Genomic DNA, 17521 nt, shown 5'->3' with positions numbered 1-17521 from the left:
GCGCCTCGCCCACAGTAACGACAACATTCTGCATCTGCAACGCCCAGCACAGCGGCCAGCGTGGCCGCTGGACACTGAAACCACCCTAAGGTGCAACTAAGGGACTGAGCGGGAGTTAAATGTTAATTAACGTAAGTTTAAACAGCCACACACGGCAGGCGGCTTCTGTATTGGTCTGGTTCACGGTCAGCCTCCTGTCTCCGTGCGGAGAATTCAGAATCCTCTAGAAACTAGACTAGCACGGCGGATTCATGTCCGCAGGACGAGGCACACAACAGGAGCTCAGTAAGCGTGCATCAGCTTCCACCGTGCCAAACCCTCATCCTGCCTCCTGCAGCCAGCACGTGGGGGTGGGCGGCGGCCTGCAGACAGCAGCACACGCTGCCCCCGCCCCCCCTCCCTGGAAGTCACAGCCCACGCGCCCCGCCCTGCAGGTGGCTGCGAGGGCCGAGCCCGTCAGGATGCCAGGGAGAAGAGTCCTCACCAATGGAGGCTTTGGCAGCCGCCACGGTCCCCAATCCAGCCTGCAGTCCAGCCCACCCTCCAGCCCCACCCATCTCCCGGCCCCAGCTGGACTCAGAGCAGCAAGCCCTTCGAACCCTGCCCTGGGTTCGAGGCGCCCCCCCCACGCTCCTTCCACAGCCTGCGACGCCCTCTCCTCCAGGCCCCTCCCCTGAGCCCCGCCTTGTGGCCCCTCGTCTGCGGGGAGGGAGGTCAGCTCTCGCCATCGCCAGCCAGCACGTATCCCAGTCCGCTGCCTCTGTTTACCTATGTCGCTCCCAAAAACGGAAGGTTTTTGAGAAAGGCGACAGCGTGGTGTTCGCCTCTGTTCCTGACACCCGGCTCGAGGCCTCGCCACACAGGGACCCGGGTGAGTCTTTATTACAACCGAACAGACGGGAAGACGCGTGGCTGGATGGAAGGCTTAACGGAAAGACGGGGTGAGGGTGGACGGGTGCGTGTGCAGGTAAGTGGGTCCCCTAGTGAACAGCCGGGTGCTGAGGGGCCGGCCGGGGGGCCAGGCAGACAGGCAGACAAGCGGACAAATGACACACGGAGAGAGGAAACGTGGGCGCCTGGGTGGGCGGGGCATCGGGCCAGGTCCAGTGCAGACAGGTGTTTGGGACGGTGGCTACGTGGGCGGCGGGGCGTCCTCCGCAGACGCGGGGCGGTGCCCAAGCGGGGGGGCGGGGCGCAGACCCTCACCAGGATGTCCAGGCAGGCGGCCTTGAGAAGGGTGATCTGGTCGGCGATGGTGAGCGTGGTGAAGCCCGGCAGCTGCTTGGCGAACTCCACGGTCTTGATGATGCACTTGGTGGAGAGTTCGCTGAACTTGTCCCAGAGGTCGATGTCCAGGGAGACACGCTGTTCCGAGCTGTTGTTCTGAGAGGACGGGGAGAGTGAGGCCCTCTGCTCACGGCGCCCCCTCCTGGCCTGGCCCCGCCAGCCCCTTCCCGCGAGCGGCTCGAGAAGAGGAGGCGGGAGGAGGGCGAGGAGGGACAAGGGAGGACGTGCAGGCCGGGGCCGGGGCGAGGAGGAGCCAGCCTGGCGGAGAAGGGGCGCCCGAGTGCCCGCCCACCCGCCCGCCCGCCGGGCCGGGGGTGGGGGCCGTACCGTAGTGTATTTGCCCAGCTGGCAGAGGGCCGGGAAGGTCTCCTGGTGCGCCTTGCGCACCTTCTCGATGAGCTCCCCGACCTCGGGCGTCAGCGCGTAGCTCTCGGAGCACTCGGGCTTGGGCGCCTCCTTCTTCTTCTTGTTCCGGTCGTTCCTCACAGCTGTGGAGGGCAGAGGCCGGTGGTCAGGGGGCGGGCAGGCGCAGGCAGCGGCCCGCCCCCAGCCCGAGCTCCCGCCACCGGCGCCGCTGGCTGCAGAAAGCGTCCGCCTGTGGCCCACCGCGCTGTGCCCACCTGACACGGACCCCAGGTCCTGCCCAGGACCCCAGCCCCCGAGCCTGTGGTCCCACACACCCACTCCTGGGGCCTGGCGGGGTCCCGGTCTGGAAGCCAGAGTGTCCCACGTCCGTGCTCTGCCCCCCCACCCCCTGCTTCCAGGAGGAACGCGCAGCTGCCCCTGGCCCTCGGCCCTCCTGGCAGCAGCCTCCCCGGGGGAAGAGGAAGCAGCTCCTCTCCTCGGGCAGGGGTGGTGCCGGGCTCCCCATCCTGAGAACGGGGGGCCTGACGGGAGAATCTCTCGGCCCATTAGCTTGGGGAGCTGACAAATCACCAGGGGCGCTGAGCCGCACACACCACTCGGCTTTAAAGAAGCGATGGGGTCGTTACTAGCCGATTATCCCAGACACACAATCACTCACAGGGCCAGTGGTGGCGGCTGCCGAGGCTGGAGGAAGAGAGGGTGGGGGCAGGGGCCCCAGGAGGGGGCAGCGGGTGGGGGGGCCCTGGCATAATTTGGAGATCACTCATGTCGATTCTGCAAATTCAATAAAGTGCAAGGGAGAGCGGGGAGAGGGAGAGGGAGAGTGGGGGGATAATTTGGGAAGAGAAAATTGCAGCTGTGACAAGACGTTTATCATTCGGAAGCTTTAATTCTATTGAAATGGCAGCTGCTCAGCTCCGGGGCACAGAGCAACCAGAGGAGGAGGGAGCCGGCGAAAGGGGGTGATAGCGGTGGGAGGGGAGGGGTCCCCACCCTGGCCCTTCCGGGAGTGGAAGGTGGCAGAAGCGGAGGGAGAAGGAAGTGCTGGGCCCTGAGGGTCCCAAGTGGTCACCCACTCTGTAGCCTGGAGGAGCCGCCACTTCCTGGGTCCCTAACAAGGCAGCCTGTGCCTCCTGTGGCAGGAGGTGGCGGGGCGGTGCAGGACCCCTTCTCTCCTGTCTGGGGCTCCCTGGTCCCCCACAGCTCTTTCCCACTTTCTTCTTCCACTGCCCAACCCACAAAGGGCTAGGGGGTCCTGCAGCCCCCTCCCCCACCCCATCCCCCAAGGCTCGGGCTCCATGGCAACGGCCACGCAGACAAGGAGGCGTCTGTCAGCGTCATTTATCTCTGACATCATCAATCACCGGTCACCACGGCAACATCCATGATTCAACACAAGAGGGTCTCCCTGTCCAGCCCTCCCTCCTCCTCCATCCAGCCTCAGCTGAGCCCAAACTGGAAACCCCCGCCCCTCCGGGATCTGAGAAGCCCCAGTTCTCTCCTCCAACTCGGGAGCCCAGGCGTCACCACCGGACAATGGCGTTCACATCCCTGTGCCAGCCGTCCCCTCCCCCCGGTGCACACACGAGTGTGCACACTCATGCACACACACAAACACACCCAACTGGCAGCGCCCAGTGCAGGCCCTTCCCTATGATACGCACCCCAAACGGACCTGGGGGTGCCTCTGAGGCCGGCCCCAAGGCCAGCCAGGGCCTGGAAGCCAGCAGGCCTGAGGCAGACACACAGGCACACGTGTGTGCCCATCACACACAGCCAGCCACGTGCCAACAACAACGGCTGTCTGCATGCGGACACACGGCCAGCTAGATGCACAGACAGACCGTCTGTCTGTCTATACAGAAACCATCCTTAACCGCGAGCCCACACACCACAGCACAGGTATGCAAGCTCACATCCCTGCACCCACACCCCAACCCCACCCCCCGGCCTTCAGGAGCACCCCGGGGCCCGGCCGGCACTCACACTCCTTGGACATGCCCACTTCGAAGCACTTCTGCAGCCGGCAGTACTGGCAGCGGTTGCGGGTCACCTTGTTGATGATGCAGTTCTTGTCCCGGTGACACGTGTACACCATGTTCTTCTGGATGCTGCGGCGGAAGAAGCCCTGAGTGTGGGGGGGAGGGAGACAGGTCAGCCACGCCCGCGGCGGGGGCCACCCCCGCCCGAGGCCTTGGCCCCGGGGGTGCGGAAGGCCAGGCCGCTGCTGCCCCGAGCCTCTGGCCATGACCCACCTGAGCAGGCTAGGTGAGGAGGGAGAAGGGCCCACCTACGTGGGTTCTCCCAAAGGAGCCCCAGCACCTGCCTCCACACAGTGGGCAGCAGAGGTCTTCCCCCGACCCGCACCCACACACCCGCTCCTCCCTCCCTGGGAAAAGGGCGGCAGGGCCGCCAGCGTGTCAGGACAAGGAGGAGAAGAGGCGAGACAGGAGAGACGCAGAACTCTGGAGCCCACAGCCCCGGACCCGGAGCAGGGCGAGAAGGCTGGGCAGGGAGAGGTCGGGCAGGGACGTGCACGGGCTGGCCGAGGGGGTGAGGACACACGCCCTCCCGGGAACAAGCAGCAGGACACCGGCCACGAGCCAGGGAGGTGCGCCTGGACCCATCCCAGGGGGCTGGGGCCGGTGGGGGGGGGCTCCACGCACAGGCCGGCCACAGACAGGCTGACAGGCCAGGGACAGACCGGGGACACCCAGTCAGGGCAGGCAGGCGCGTGCGCACACACACACACACACACACACACACACACACAGAGGCCTTCTGCTTTGCCCTTGATCTTGGCCCCACACCTGGGAACAGCCAGCCCAGGCTGAGGGGCCATCTGGAGCCCCAAGTCCCCAGACCGGACGGGCTCTGAGCCCCAGCCTCTGGGGAAGGAACAGGTACAGAGGCCCCGGCCCTGGGAGATGAGGAGGAGAGGGGGCCGTGCCCGCAGCCACCAGGAAGGTGGCAAGCACATCTGTGACCCGGATGGAGGGAGCCTGACGTGGTCGAGGGAAACCCGGCCGGGGCGTCTGTTGGGGGGGGGGGGTGGTCAAGGCAAGGCGCCTGCCCCAACCGCCTCCTGCCAGGCGGCCCTGGGGAGGTTCAGGCAGGGCCACCGGGGGCAGGCCTCCTGGGTCCCCAGCCAAGAGCCTGCCGACAGCCAGCTCACCATGGCAACCTGGGCAGCGGTGGCGGCGCAGGCTCACGCCCTGCCAGCTGGAGGATGGAGACGGGAAAGGAGCTCCAGCAGGAGGGGACCTCTCCGCTCTGGGGGCGCCCTGCTCATCTGAGGCCTCCTCTCCTCCCAGGCTGCTGCCGCCTCCCCCGCAGGCACACGGGCAACAGCCTGGGGACACTCCCCCCACCCCCACCAGCAGACTCCCAGGACGCGGCAGTGGGGACATCCCATCAATCTCATCCGGACCGTGTCTCCCGAGGACGCGACTCACCTTGCAGCCCTCACAGGCGCTGACCCCATAGTGGTAGCCGGAGGATTTGTCCTGGCAGACGAAGCAAGGCTTGTAGATGCGGGGGAGGGGGGGCGGCGAGGGGGGGCTGGGCACTATCTCTTCGGAACTGCTGCTCTGGGTCTCGATGGCTAGAGAGAGAGCAGAGGGAGGGGCGGTTAGAGACCCATGCTGCTGCCCTTCACACCTGCCCACTCGCCTCTGGGCCCCTCCCAGGAGCCCCGCCCAGCCTCCCAGCCTGGGGGCAGGAACACGGTCCCAGCCAGGCCTGGGGAATGAGGTTGCCCGTGAAGCCATCGGCACCCCCATCTGCTGTCCCAGGACCCCACCTTTACACCCAGAGACCAGAGGATACACTGTCACACTCGTATGGATGTGCCTGCAGACGGGGGGGGGGGGGGGGGGTGGGTGCCTCTACCGGGCCGTGGGGGTGGGAGGCGGCCTGGAACCGCCTCCCCCAGGGAGGAAGGGGTTAAGGCCCGGGAGGAGGGAGGGACGAGGACACAGGCTGGGGGCAGAGGAAACTGGGGTCAACAGGATATTCAAAGCCGGCCACTCCCCCACCCCCTCAGCTTCCGCTCCCCCCTCCCCTCCCTGACAGCAGCCACAGCCCCTCCTCCACCCAAACAATCCCCTGGCCGGGGACGCGGGGCAGGGTGTGCACAGAAAAGTTGCAAATGCTGGGGCAAAGCAGCATGGGGACTCCCTGATAAGCAAGGGGGCCCCCGCCTGCAGACAGGGAGAGGAGTCCCTATGGGCCCCGGAAGCCCCTTCCTCTGGGTGCCCAGTCTGGGGGCAGCAGCATGACAATGGGGGTCTGTTCCCATCAATGCGCTGTCTGTCTGGCCTCAATACCATGTCCGGGTTACTGCCCCCCTCGCCTCCTGTGATTCAGCTCCAAGAGGGCAACCAGGAGGGCCGACCCGGCCAGCAGGGCGGCCCTCGCTAGCCAAGCCCTCCCCAGCGCCTGGCTCCGTGCCCGCCACCCCAGGCAGAACAGGACTGGGCTGGGGGGCTGGGAGGGGGCAGGGTGTCTGTGCCCTATGCCTGGGCAGCTGGGGGCGAATGTGCTGGATGGAGGACTGTGGTCACGGCACCCAGACCCCCAAAGGGCCACCCGCACCCTCCTGAAGCCCCTGCCCAGTTGCCTTGGCCAAGGACACAGAGCACCACGCAGGCCTCCCCAGGGGGTGGGTCCCTACCTCCTCCCACCCCCCAGAACCCTGCCTGGTCTCACCCCAAACGCCAGCACTCAACCTTCTGGCATTCAAAAGGGCCCACAGCTCCTGGCCCGAGCACCTTATAGCCATGAGTCACACGGCCCCCAAATCCAAGGAACCAAGAAAAGCAGCACCTGGTCCTGGGGGGAGCTGCATGCTACCACCCCCCCTTACCTGCGAACACGCCACAGGCCGCCGGGGCAACCCCCTTGGCAGGGCTCCCCCCAGCTCCTCTCAGGGCCTGGACACCACTCCCCCCGCCAGCCTGGCCGGCCAGCACCACTGTGTCCCCACCCCCCAGGACTGCCCAGAGACCAGCCCACAGCAGAGGGGCAGTGGGCGCCCCCCCCCCGGCCTCTTCCCTGCCCCCAGCCCCGGCCCCCCCCTTACCCCAACACGAAACTGCTCGCTCCGGCCCCCCCCCCACTCTCCCAGAGGCCAATCAGACAGGCGAGAGGCCTGAGAACAGCTGCTTTGGGGGGCAGGGTTGGGGGGCCTGGGTGAGGCCAGGAGGCAGAGGGGTGGGTGACAAAGGGGCCCTTTGTCGCGCTAACTTTTTCCAAGACGTAAAAGAAGTAACAATAGACAATCCAGACTGCACTGGGTGGGGTGGGGCGTCAAGGACACAGGCGTGGGGGGGGCCTGTGGCCTCGAATCCCAGTCCGGGCTCCGACAAGCAGAGGATGAGGCACTGACCTGTCTCCTCTCCCCTCCCCTGCCCTCCCCATCAGCCCTTTGCCCTGCGCTAGCCTCCCCAAGGCCCCACCTCCAAAACGGACCAGACTGGAGAGGGAGAACAGGACCCGGGAGCTTTGGGGTACACAGTGGGGGAAGGGGGAGGCGGGCATGAGGAGACACACGGGATACCAGGATGAGGGACAGACAGAGGGACAGACAGCTCCAAGGTCAGAGTCAGACTAGCGGGGCAAATGCCTGCAGAAATCTGGAGCCCAGGCAAAGTCCAGAGCATGTTTATGGACTGAAAGAATGTGTGTTTTAGAAGTGTTTGCTAGGATGGGGGGATTCCCCAATGTGGGGGCTACAGTTTGGGCTGAGGCTCCCCCCACGAGGCAGTGCTGGCTGCCAGCCTTGGAGGCTATAAGGCGGTCTGCACCCCCACCTCGGGCACATCCCACCTGTCACCCAGGGAACAGGGCGGAGGTTTCCCCCTGTGCCCTTTGGGCCCAGAGTGGGGCCCAGTCCCCACCTCAGGCCTCCAGCCAGCAGCTGGGGAAGACAGGAGGCACTCTGGGGCCCTCACAGCCTCTGCAAGAGTTAAGGGCACAGCTTCGACTCTGCCGGCACCACCCGTGGGGAAAGGACTGCTGTGGCCCGGCCCCTCCCCGCTCACCTCCCGCCCCAGAGGCCCCAGCCCACAAATCTCTCCTCTTCCTGCAGAAAGACCTGGGCAGGAGAAGCACCACACCTTCTCGGCTCAAAGTTCCAGCGCCCGGCGCGGGGCTGGCACCGGCCCAGGAAGCCTGGGTCCCCTCCGGCGCTGCCAGGGTGCCCCTCCCCCACTCCCCTCCGGTCGGGCAGGAGGCGTAGAGCGCGCTGGATTCCCCACGCCCCAGAGCCGTTCGCGGGCGCGCACAAGGGGCCGGTTTCCTGGAGGAGATCAGCAGGAAATCAGCCGGGCCCCCGGCCAGCGGCTCCCCTCCCGATCCAGCTGGCGCCCGCTCCTCTGCAGCTCCCCTTGCAGCCCCCGGGGAGGGACGGGAAGGGGGCGCAGGGCCCTCAGCACTGCCCTGCCTCCCAGGGGTGGGAGGGGGTGGCTCGGGTGCCGCTCGGGTGCAGCTCGGCAGCAGCGGAAGAAGGCCCCTGGCCCAGTGGCCGCCGATAAGCATCTTTCCTCCTCCCCCCAGTACGGGGGGCCACGTGCTTCACATTCTTGGACGTCTGGGAGCGGGGCAGAAGCGTGCGCAGCGGAGATTGGTTGGGGACAGATGGGGAACCACATCCTGTGTACCCCTTGTCCTCTGGTGCCCCCAAATGGGAGCTCCGGGGAGGATGACAACGTCCCCAGGGCTGTGTAGGACCGAGGAGGTCTCTTCCCAAACCCAGCCCGCTGTCTCTTTCCACCTCGGGAGAGGGAGGCAGGAGTGGAGAACTCTGTGAGGGGCTGCAGCGGCCTGTCACCAGAGGACCTGCACACACGCCAAGGCGCCAGCAACCCTGAATGCTCTAGACGAGGTCTAGTCCCCTCTCTGGCCTCCAAGTCTTCCAGTGCCTCAGGAACTGCCCCCCCCGGGGGGGGCTCACAGCCTTGGGGGCTGAGCCCACTGCACCCCACCCAAAAACACACAGACACCTACACAGACTATGGGCCCAGACAGTGTGTGGGGGACCGCCTCCACTTCCCCACGGCCGGCCTCACCAGCCGGCCTCACCAAACCCGGGGACTCAGAGGCCTGTGGGACTCCACGCTCCTCCCCCTTCCCCTTGGGGCCAGAAAGAGCCGAGCTGCCCTCATGGGCAAAGGAGGAGACACGGCTGCAGCTCAAGGTCTCCCATCCCTGCTTCACCCCCGTCTGGAAAAGGCAGCCACGGTGGTGGAGGGGGTGGCCAGGGAAGCCCTGTCCCAATTATCCACTGCAGGGGGTGGGGAGGGGGGGATAGAAGGTCCTGGTGTCACAGCCCTCACCCCTCCGTTTCTGCCAAAGTCAACCTAAGCTCACACCTCGGTCCCTCCCACTGTCTGCAGCCTCCCAGCCTACCCGCCCCCCTGGGAGGCAAAGGTCAGGGGACAGGACAAAAGCAAAGACTGGGGTTAAGGTGGCTCTGGGAGGGGCAGTGGTGGGGTGTCTCTCCGTCTCTCCTCCTACAGCTAAGGGGCTGGGGGCTGCCCTCAACCCTCTCCAATCTGCCAGGCCCCAGGAGACCCGCCCCAACCCTCCTCCCTGGCTGGCGACAGGGAGACCGCAGGTTCTGGAGGGTGGGCGAAGCTCTGGGGAAGAGTGGAGCCCTGAGGGAGCGGGGAAGAAACCGGAGCCTGGTAACAATAACCCCCAGGCGGAGAGCCAGCGCGCTCTCCCACCCAGGTACCGGCGGGCAAGGCTGGGTGTGAACACGCCCCGAAGTGCACCGCCCCCCTCACAGCTCCCACAGCGCACTGAGCCCCTCCCCCACCAGAGGAGCCTGAACCCAGGCAGGGGACAGTGAGGACAGAAGGGGAGCAGGCCGCCAGGACTCCAGGGTTCTCCTCAGTGCCCCTCTTAGGAAGGAACGGCCCAGCACCTGCCCCTGTCCCCAAGTGAACACAGGGTAACAAAAGGACACGGCTGGGTGGCGGCGGGGGGGGGGGAGTATCCATTTCCACAGAAGCCCCAGACTGGTAAAAAAAAAAAACACACTCATCCCCCAGAGAACAACCCGGGTTAGGGTTAGGGGGAGGAGGGTTCTTCCCGCCAGAGCAGCTCTCCCCTCCATTCCTGGACATTAGCCTCCAAGATGCCAGCCAAGTGTCCAGGGCCAGGACGACACCCAGATGGACAGGTGCCCCTCCCCAGGATGGACAGGTCGCTTCCCAGGGCAGAGGGGTGTGTGATGAAGTTGCCCCTTCCTGCCACACCCCGCTGCCAACACCAAAGACATCCTGCGCTCCCCGGACACCCACTCTAAGGACACAAGGGCAAGGGCGAGGATCTGGGGAGGAGGCCTCTCCTCCTCAGGGCAGACAAGCCCGCAAACGGGACCTTTACCCCACCCTCCGGGATGCGAGAAAGGACCACTCTGCTGTGAAGCTCGTGGATGCCAAGCAAGATCATAGAAAGTGGGGCAAGGGACTTCCTTTTCCCTCCAAGAAGTGTAAGGATAAATGAACAAATGTTTCCTGCAGGGAGGAAGCCCCAAAGTTTCTCAGCCCTAATGTAACAGCAATAATGCCTGTGGTTCCTCCAGTTGTGCAGCAAGGGGACCGCGGCTCCAGCAAGAGAAAACAAGGGGAGGTGAAGGGGAGAGACGAGCCCCCACCACGCCCCCAGGCTCGCATCCCCCGGTAGGTTCGGAAGCCCCACCGCCCACCCCCACCCCCACCCTCACCCTATACAATAGGAGAGGGTGGCTGGTACCTACAGTGGTTTGAGCCATTCCAAAGCGGAGTCCGGAGCGGGGTAGAGTAGGGACCCGGGGCCGGCAGCCCCTTCTCTGGGAGCAAACAGGCCCGGTTCTGGTTATAAAAATCCACCACCAGGAAGGGGTTGGGGGTGGGGGTGAGCCCCCCCACTTCTACACTCTCATACATCTTCTCGGCAAAGACAAGAGGTCCAGGCGGGGAAGTCGTGAGCGTCGCCTCCCTCACTCAGCCGGAGGCGCCATCCGAGGAGAGCAGCTGGGGGCGAGGGGCACGTCCCCCCACCCCCCCGCCCCGACTGGCGACCCGGGCGGGCGGCCGCCCTCTGCCCGGAATCCCGCGTTCCCGTTTAAGTCAGCCGCTGCTCCGCCAATCCCAGGTGAAAAGCGGGGAAGTTGTGTGTGGCGCGGGGCGAGGGGGGTCCCTCGGCTTCCCCGGGGAACGCCCGGCCGAGCCCCGGAACTCGGCGGCTTCACCTCGAGGGGTCTCCCGTCTCGAGTCTCATGGTGTCCGAGGCTGAGTCCCGCGGCTCCCCGAGAGCGCCGGGCGGGGGCGGGATCAACGCGGGAGGCGGGGGCTCGCCGAGCACTTCCTCCTCCCCGCCGGGGCTCCCGGGCTTCTCCCGGGCGAGGACACCGGGTGGGGGCGGGGACCCCGCGCGGCCCCGCCTCCGCCAGGCCCGGCGCTGGGGCTCGGGCGGTGCGCGCCGCCGCCCCCCACCCCCAACCGGAGCCCCGCGCGCCTGCGGTTCCACCCCCTTTCCTCCGCCCCATCCCGTTCAGGCGCCACCCCCAGGCTTAACCCTTTCCCCGCTGGACCGGCTGCAGCCGGAGAAGCGCCGGGACTGAGACCGAGGGGCGGGATGTGGACGCGCGAGTGGGGGGAGCCCGGGAAGGGGGAGGAGAGAAGAGGAGACGGAAGGGAAAAGGCTCTGGAGGAGGAGCGCGCGGAGCGCGGCCGGAGGCCAGGCACGGGGAGAGGAGGGGGCTGCGCGCGAAGGTCAGGACGGAAGAGGGGCGGACGTTTCCCCCAACCCAGTTCCGGCTCCCAGCCTCCCCCGTGGCTTGGTCAGTCCCGGAACCGGCGCTGCCAGGCGGGGGAAGTGTTGGTGCTAGGAGGAGAGGGGTGGTCCCGGTGTCCTCCCCTAACACACCCCCACCCAGCCCGGGCCTCATTTGCCTAATGCAATGCGGCTGAACTCTCGCTGAACTCGCCTGGCGGCGCCTCACCTCCGGGTGACCCACCCACCGCTGCCCGTGACATCACCCGCTCGCCAGCCCGCCCGTGGGGCTCGCCTGCCGGCCCCCTGCCCAGCCGGGCTGGGCCAGCTTCCCCGTTGGCACAGAGAGACGCCGCGGGAGGTGAAGGGCAGGGGTGCGTGCGGCCAAGTGTTAGCGCCACGGACGCGGCGTGCCGGGTGTCCCGGGTGTGACATTGTGCAGCTCAGGCGCTGCGTCGGATTGAGACACCCGGCTTGTGTCATTGTCTGTGACATCATGTGTGACTGGCCGCCCGCCCGCCGGAACCCGACGCTGCAGCGCGGGTGCTTCGGCAAAGACGCGCGCAGCCGGGGCTCCCCTCCCCACGCTCTGCGTGCTTCCGGTGAGCAAAGCCCCGCCCAGGGTGTCTCCCAGCCGCGGAACCAGGATCGGCACCCCCACCGCACAGTCCAGCCCTGGAGAGATCAAAGGACCGGCTGGTCCCTTACAACTGACCACTTCCTCCTGGAAGTCCTCGAGATGCCTGTTCATTGGAAGAAAGGCCTAGGTTGGGTGGGTCCCTGAAGCAGGGGATGCCCCTGGAGGAGAGTGGATCCTACGACTCCTTTTGACCCTGGCAGCGGAGCTCCCCGATTCCGAAAGGGGGTAGGAATTTACATGCTTCCCAAGGATGTTCTTCTAGAAGCCAGATTCTTAACATGTGTATTATTGAACCCTAACGGGATCTCCAAGAGAAAAGCAGGCACTATTCCTATTTTACATCAAGGCTCCGGGGGTTGTCCAAGATCACACTGCTAATAAAGGGCAGTGCATTTGAAGTTTCTGACATCAAAGCCCATATTCCTACCGTGCCAGGCCAATTTAAGGGGGGGGGTAGTATTTTAGAACACCTCCTACCTCGACACTCTGGCAAACCTGCCCTTGCAGACCTTATGGGCCAGCAGCCATTAAGCAAATATTTGTGTGTGTGTGTGTGTGTGTGAAACTGTGATCACTGATTGGTGTTATGACACAAATATTGTGTGCTTTGAAGGAGAATTAATGGAGGTGTTGACGGGTCATGGAAGAGCGAAGCAGAGACCCAGTCGGTCAGGCGAAGAGGAGCCAGGAGCGCAGTCCCAGTGAAAGAGCCTGCGCAAAGGTCCTGGTTTACAGAAGTTGATGAGTTCATTCAGAGTACTGACAGAGGACTAGGGTAGGCGGAGTGTAAAATTCCAGAGGAAAAGGGGCACAAGACCAGGCTGGAGAGGGGCGCTGAGGCCAGGCCAGGGGGGCTTGTGGGCCTCAGTAAGACTTTTGGGTTGTATCCTACAGGCAGGGAGAACCCACAGGAAAATTCCAGGCACAGGAGAGGCAAGGTCTGAGTTCCAGCTCGTTCCATCAGCCAGCTGTGTGAAGAACAGAGTGTGGGAGGGCACGGGAGACCTGCTGGACACGACAGTAGTCGCCCAGACAGCACACGATGGGGGTGCAGCCTAGGACACCGGCAGTGTTGACAGACAGAGAAAGGTAGATCCTTGAAACTTTTTAATGACAGAGTCAAGGCAGGGTGAGTGGGGGCAGGGAGGAAGCTCTCCAGAAGGACTCTGGTGTGCCTGGTGCAACAGCACAGTTCCTGAGACTGGAAAGTAAAGGGGTCTATTGGGCTGGCGCACACGGGCGTGCGGGGCTCCGAGGTGAGGTCGCACTAAGTGACGTCTGGGGCGGAAGGCAAGCCTTGGCAGTGAAGGAGGTTGCTGGGGAGCAGGGCGGATGCTTCCACAGCCCGGGGTACCTTTCCTCCCAAACGATGCAGCTACTGGGCCCCAGCTACGCCCTAGGCTCTGGGTTCACAGCTGTGGAGGGCTAAAGGATCAGAGGCTATCCCTGCTGTCAAAAACCCAGGGGTGGGGGAAACATCTCCCAGACCATTACAGCTCTCAGCGGGAAGGAGGTGGGGGAAGTCACTCCGTGGTAGAGGCGAGTGGTACGAGAGAAAAAATAAGGACCCACGGGCATTCAAAGGAGGGAGGGAGAGTGTGGCAAGTTATGGGGAACGTCTCTGGGAACAGGCTGGATTCAAGGTGTCGTCCCTTGTGCCCTGTGCAGGTAGCTCACTCGGTTAGGACGTCATCCTGATGTGCTGAGGTTGTGGGTTCGATCCCTGATCAGGGCACACACAAGAAGCAACTGATGAATGCATAAATAAGTGGAACAACAAATTTATGTTTCTCTCTCTCTCGCTCTCTCTCAAAAAACCCAGTAAATTAATTTTTTTAAATGTTTCTTGAAGGACGGTTAGGATTTCCGGAGCTGGAGAGGGGAAGAAGCCGGGGATGAGATGCCCGTTCTGGGCAACAGCCAGGTCGTGGCTCAGGTCAGAGCAGAGCATGGTATCCTGGGGCAGCGGGAGAAGAGGGTACAGTGAAGGTCAACCCACGGGGTGGGGGGGAACTCCACGGCGGCCGCCCACAGGCATGAGGCCTGCCCTCCGCTGCTGCTCTGCTGCGTCCCCCACGGCTCCTCTCCGTCCGTGCGTTTACCAGCACGTCCTCAGCAGGTGGGCCCAGCCGACCTGGCCCTCAGCTGTGCCAGGCATGACCCCGCCTGTCCCCAACCCCATCTGGACAGAGTGACCAACAGGAGACCGTGAGGCCCTGAGCCAGGCAGACAGCAGGTCCCAGCCCAGGGAGGCCATCCCCCTCATCATCATGGTGCATCGCTTCAAGGGTGTTTTCTTTTTAATCCTCACCCAAGGACACTTTCATTTGCTTTTTTAGAGAAAGAGAGGACGGGAGAGAGAAACGGTGTGAGAGAAGCACGGACCGGTTGCCTCACACACACACCCAGCCCGGGGATCTATCCGCACAGGGACTGGGGGTCAGGTCGCAGGCGCCCGGACCAGGGACGAACCCACAACCTAGGCTTGTGCCCTGATCGGGACTCTAACCCCGACCTTTGGTCCCAGGGTGATGCCCCAACCACTCGGGGCAAGGGTACTTGAGGTCCACGCAGGCCCTCCCCAGCGAGCAGGCCGCCATGGCCTCACAGCGAGGCCCCGAGCCAGGGGTGGGCTCGGAGTCGTGCTGAAGAGGAGGAAACGGGCTCAGAGAGAGAGGCTGGGCTGGGCGGCCTGCCCACGGCCGAACAGGAAGAGCTGTCCTTCAGCGCTGCTGCCCACAGGGGCGCTGGTCTGTGGTCTGGCTGAGGGTCCCAGCAACCCGGCAGTCCACATGGGGAGGGAAGGGCCTCTGTTTCTGGTCTGGCCACCCCGAGGGGCCCAGCTCCACGGGCTGTGCACGGACTCCATGAAGGAGGAGAAGGAGGAGGAAGAAGACAGTGTGGGCACCGCCCCAAAGTAATTTGAAGAAGGGAAACACTTCCTCTTTCCACAGATGCCACCGCCCCTAAAGGGCAGTCAGGGTCAGCCCTGGCCCATCCCCATGGGTACATGGCCCTGGGCACGGGGTGGACATAATGTCTCGGGCCTTGGCTAGTCTAAGAGGAGGACAGTCTTCCTTCCCTGAGTCCCCTCCCCCGGAACCCATGCTGGGAGCCTGCCCAGGAGGGGCCTGTGCATTATTAATGCTGCCAGATAAAAAGGTGAGGGGCCCTACTTTCATTCGAAACTCCATCCACTGTCTTTTGGCTGACTCCATTTTGGACCCCGGGAAAGGCCAACTGACAATACCTGCTCCCCAGGCTGTCCCTCCTACCGTCTGGGAAAAAGGAGGGAGGGAGTGGCAGGGAAAAGGAAAGAGAAGGGTAAACCCTCCACCCCCGCCACGTCTCCCCAAGGTCCCAGGTCCTAGGGCCATTCCCCAGTCTCCTGGCACACACAGTGAGTGTGAGGACAGAAAGGCCAGTCTTGGGGTTCCCGTTCCCTGATCCTCTGCTGAGTGCTTCCAGCTTCCCTGCCCCCAGCCCACAAATGGAAACAAAATAAGAACATGAACCAGAGGCCTTCACACGCTGTTCCTACAGTGTCTGTCTGGAGGTGGGGGAGGGTCGTCTGCTGAGCTCTGCAAGCGCCCGGGGCTGCAGCGGGCAGGTTCGGGGGTGAGGATGGGTGTGAACAGATTGCATCCGCAACTTCCAGGACAGGATGGAGATGCTCTCTCCCTCCAGCCCTCAGGATGCAAAACAGAGCAGAGGAGGCGAGGCTCCGGCCCGGGCTTCCTGCGCCCCCTATTGGGGGAAGGTGGGAGTTCTAAGGCAGAAGCCAGGCCTCAGCCGCGGCGGAAGGGGTTTCAACGTTGGCACTGCTCCCCCTGTAGGTCTCCCCGCACCAGGAGTGCCCCCCCAAATACCCTCCCAGGAAAGCCAATCTGGATGTTGAAAAGGCCGGGCCTTCCAGGCCCCTGAACCCAGGCATAAACTCCACTGGAGCCGTTTCCTCCCGCGTACACGCGGATGGCGTCGCCCTCCCAGGACTGCGGGGCCCGAGATTGGTAAACCAGAGGTTAAGTCCTCCCACACACTGGGTGCTCCACAGATGCTGGCAACCTGTTCTCTCCAACTCCCACCCGGAAAGGCCCGGGTCCCTTTCCACGGTCACGAGAGCGGCGCCCCAGCAATGGGACGGCAGTGACCCCCAGCACAGCGTGCAGCCGAGGGCTTGACGGGAGGACCTGGCGTAGATGCTCTGGCCTCGCCTCAGCCCTCCGAGGGGCTCCGGTCCCGCCTCAGCCCAGGAACCCGCCCACGGAGCGGCCCCCAGAGTAGTCGAGGACGGAGCCCAAACGCAAACCAAGCTGCAGGCACGGCCTCCCTCCCTGCGGAATGCCCGGGTGAGCAGCGAAAAAGGGCCTAGCTGATAAGAACTAAAGACCTTTCCCTCCCCAAACACACAACATAATCCACAGACCACGCCCCCTTCAGCACTGGGCGCTCTAAGTCACCACCAGCTCCAGCACTCAAGCCCAGCGACACCCTGTCCGCGGCTCCTCCGGATTTGGTTCCCCCCAAACACACTCAGATCTCCGATCCCACTCACCCAATATACACAAACCATTACCTCCCTTCCCCACACACACCCGGCCTTGACCTCCCCACCCCTAAAACACACACAACCCTGACCCTCTCCACCGCGCACACAGAATCCAGCCCTCCACAGTAAATACCAGCCCCCAGAGGGGGCTGAGCCCCGGGGCGGGGGAGGGGCCGGGATCCTGTACCATCTCTGGGACCTCCCAACTCTGGCTCCCTGTGAGACGAAAGCAGGACAAATACCCGCCCCCTCCGGCCACACACACACACACACAGTCACCTGGAGAATATTTATGTCACTCCACAGGCCACTGGGTCTCTAAAGGGTACACCCAAGACACCCAAGGTCCAGCCACCTCCTGACTTGGGCAGAGGGATGGGGAGGGGGGAGGGGGAGGAGGGAGCCTTAGCAGCAAGGATTCCTACAGAAGGGTGGTGGAGAACCGGAGCCCATCACTGCCCCCTGCAGGAATGGGGGGGCGCATGTCCACCTCTCCCAGGAGGTGCCTGAGCCCAGCGCCCTCCTGGAGCCGGGAGGGCGAGGCTGCCTCCATCTCCCACACGTGTGACTCCAATTTGTCCTGCTTTGACGCCCAGTGCAGAGAGCCTGGCCCGCCCCCAGACCCCGTGCGAGAGGCAGGGAGATGCCCCTGGTCCCAGAAAAGGGGAAGGTGAGGGAGAGGCTCAGAAGCTGTGGGTCAGGGTAGGGAGAGGTATTGTTGTTTACTAGGGAGGGGGGAGGGGCAGGGAAACCCACAGGCTCCCGCAGGGAGGGGGCAGGGAGGGGCATTGCCCAACCTGGGTGGAGAAAGCCAGAGAAGCCTCCGCTTGCCTGAAGTGGGAGCACCCCACCCTGGGGGAAAGGTTACCAGGGTGGGAAGTAGGGGACCCGGAAGCCCTCTCCACCCACCTCTA

The 17521-nt window shown here is 64.4% G+C and overlaps 1 protein-coding gene across 6 annotated transcripts in view; it reads right to left on the bottom strand.

Moving 5' to 3' along the window:
* RARA (retinoic acid receptor alpha) overlaps nt 1-17521 on the bottom strand; it is a 43164-nt gene that overhangs the window by 2633 nt on the left and 23010 nt on the right. For 5 of the 6 annotated variants that reach the window (XM_045836454.1, XM_045836452.1, XM_045836453.1 and 2 more), the window contains exons 3-6: nt 5109-5257; nt 3640-3781; nt 1615-1775; nt 1207-1383 (exon numbers count right to left, since the gene is read on the bottom strand). In XM_045836454.1, coding sequence (XP_045692410.1) covers nt 1207-1383; nt 1615-1775; nt 3640-3781; nt 5109-5257 — 629 coding nt within the window. Of the gene's footprint in view, nt 1-1206; nt 1384-1614; nt 1776-3639; nt 3782-5108; nt 5258-10420; nt 11128-17521 lie in introns of those variants that run through there. The other variant, XM_045836457.1, reaches the window with a different exon arrangement.

This window comes from Phyllostomus hastatus, unplaced genomic scaffold, assembly GCF_019186645.2.
Source record: "Phyllostomus hastatus isolate PE091 unplaced genomic scaffold, TTU_PhHast_1.1 phas_contig_210, whole genome shotgun sequence".
Classification (NCBI taxonomy): Eukaryota; Metazoa; Chordata; class Mammalia; order Chiroptera; family Phyllostomidae; genus Phyllostomus; species Phyllostomus hastatus.
This window is presented reverse-complemented; position numbering and strand designations above follow the sequence as displayed.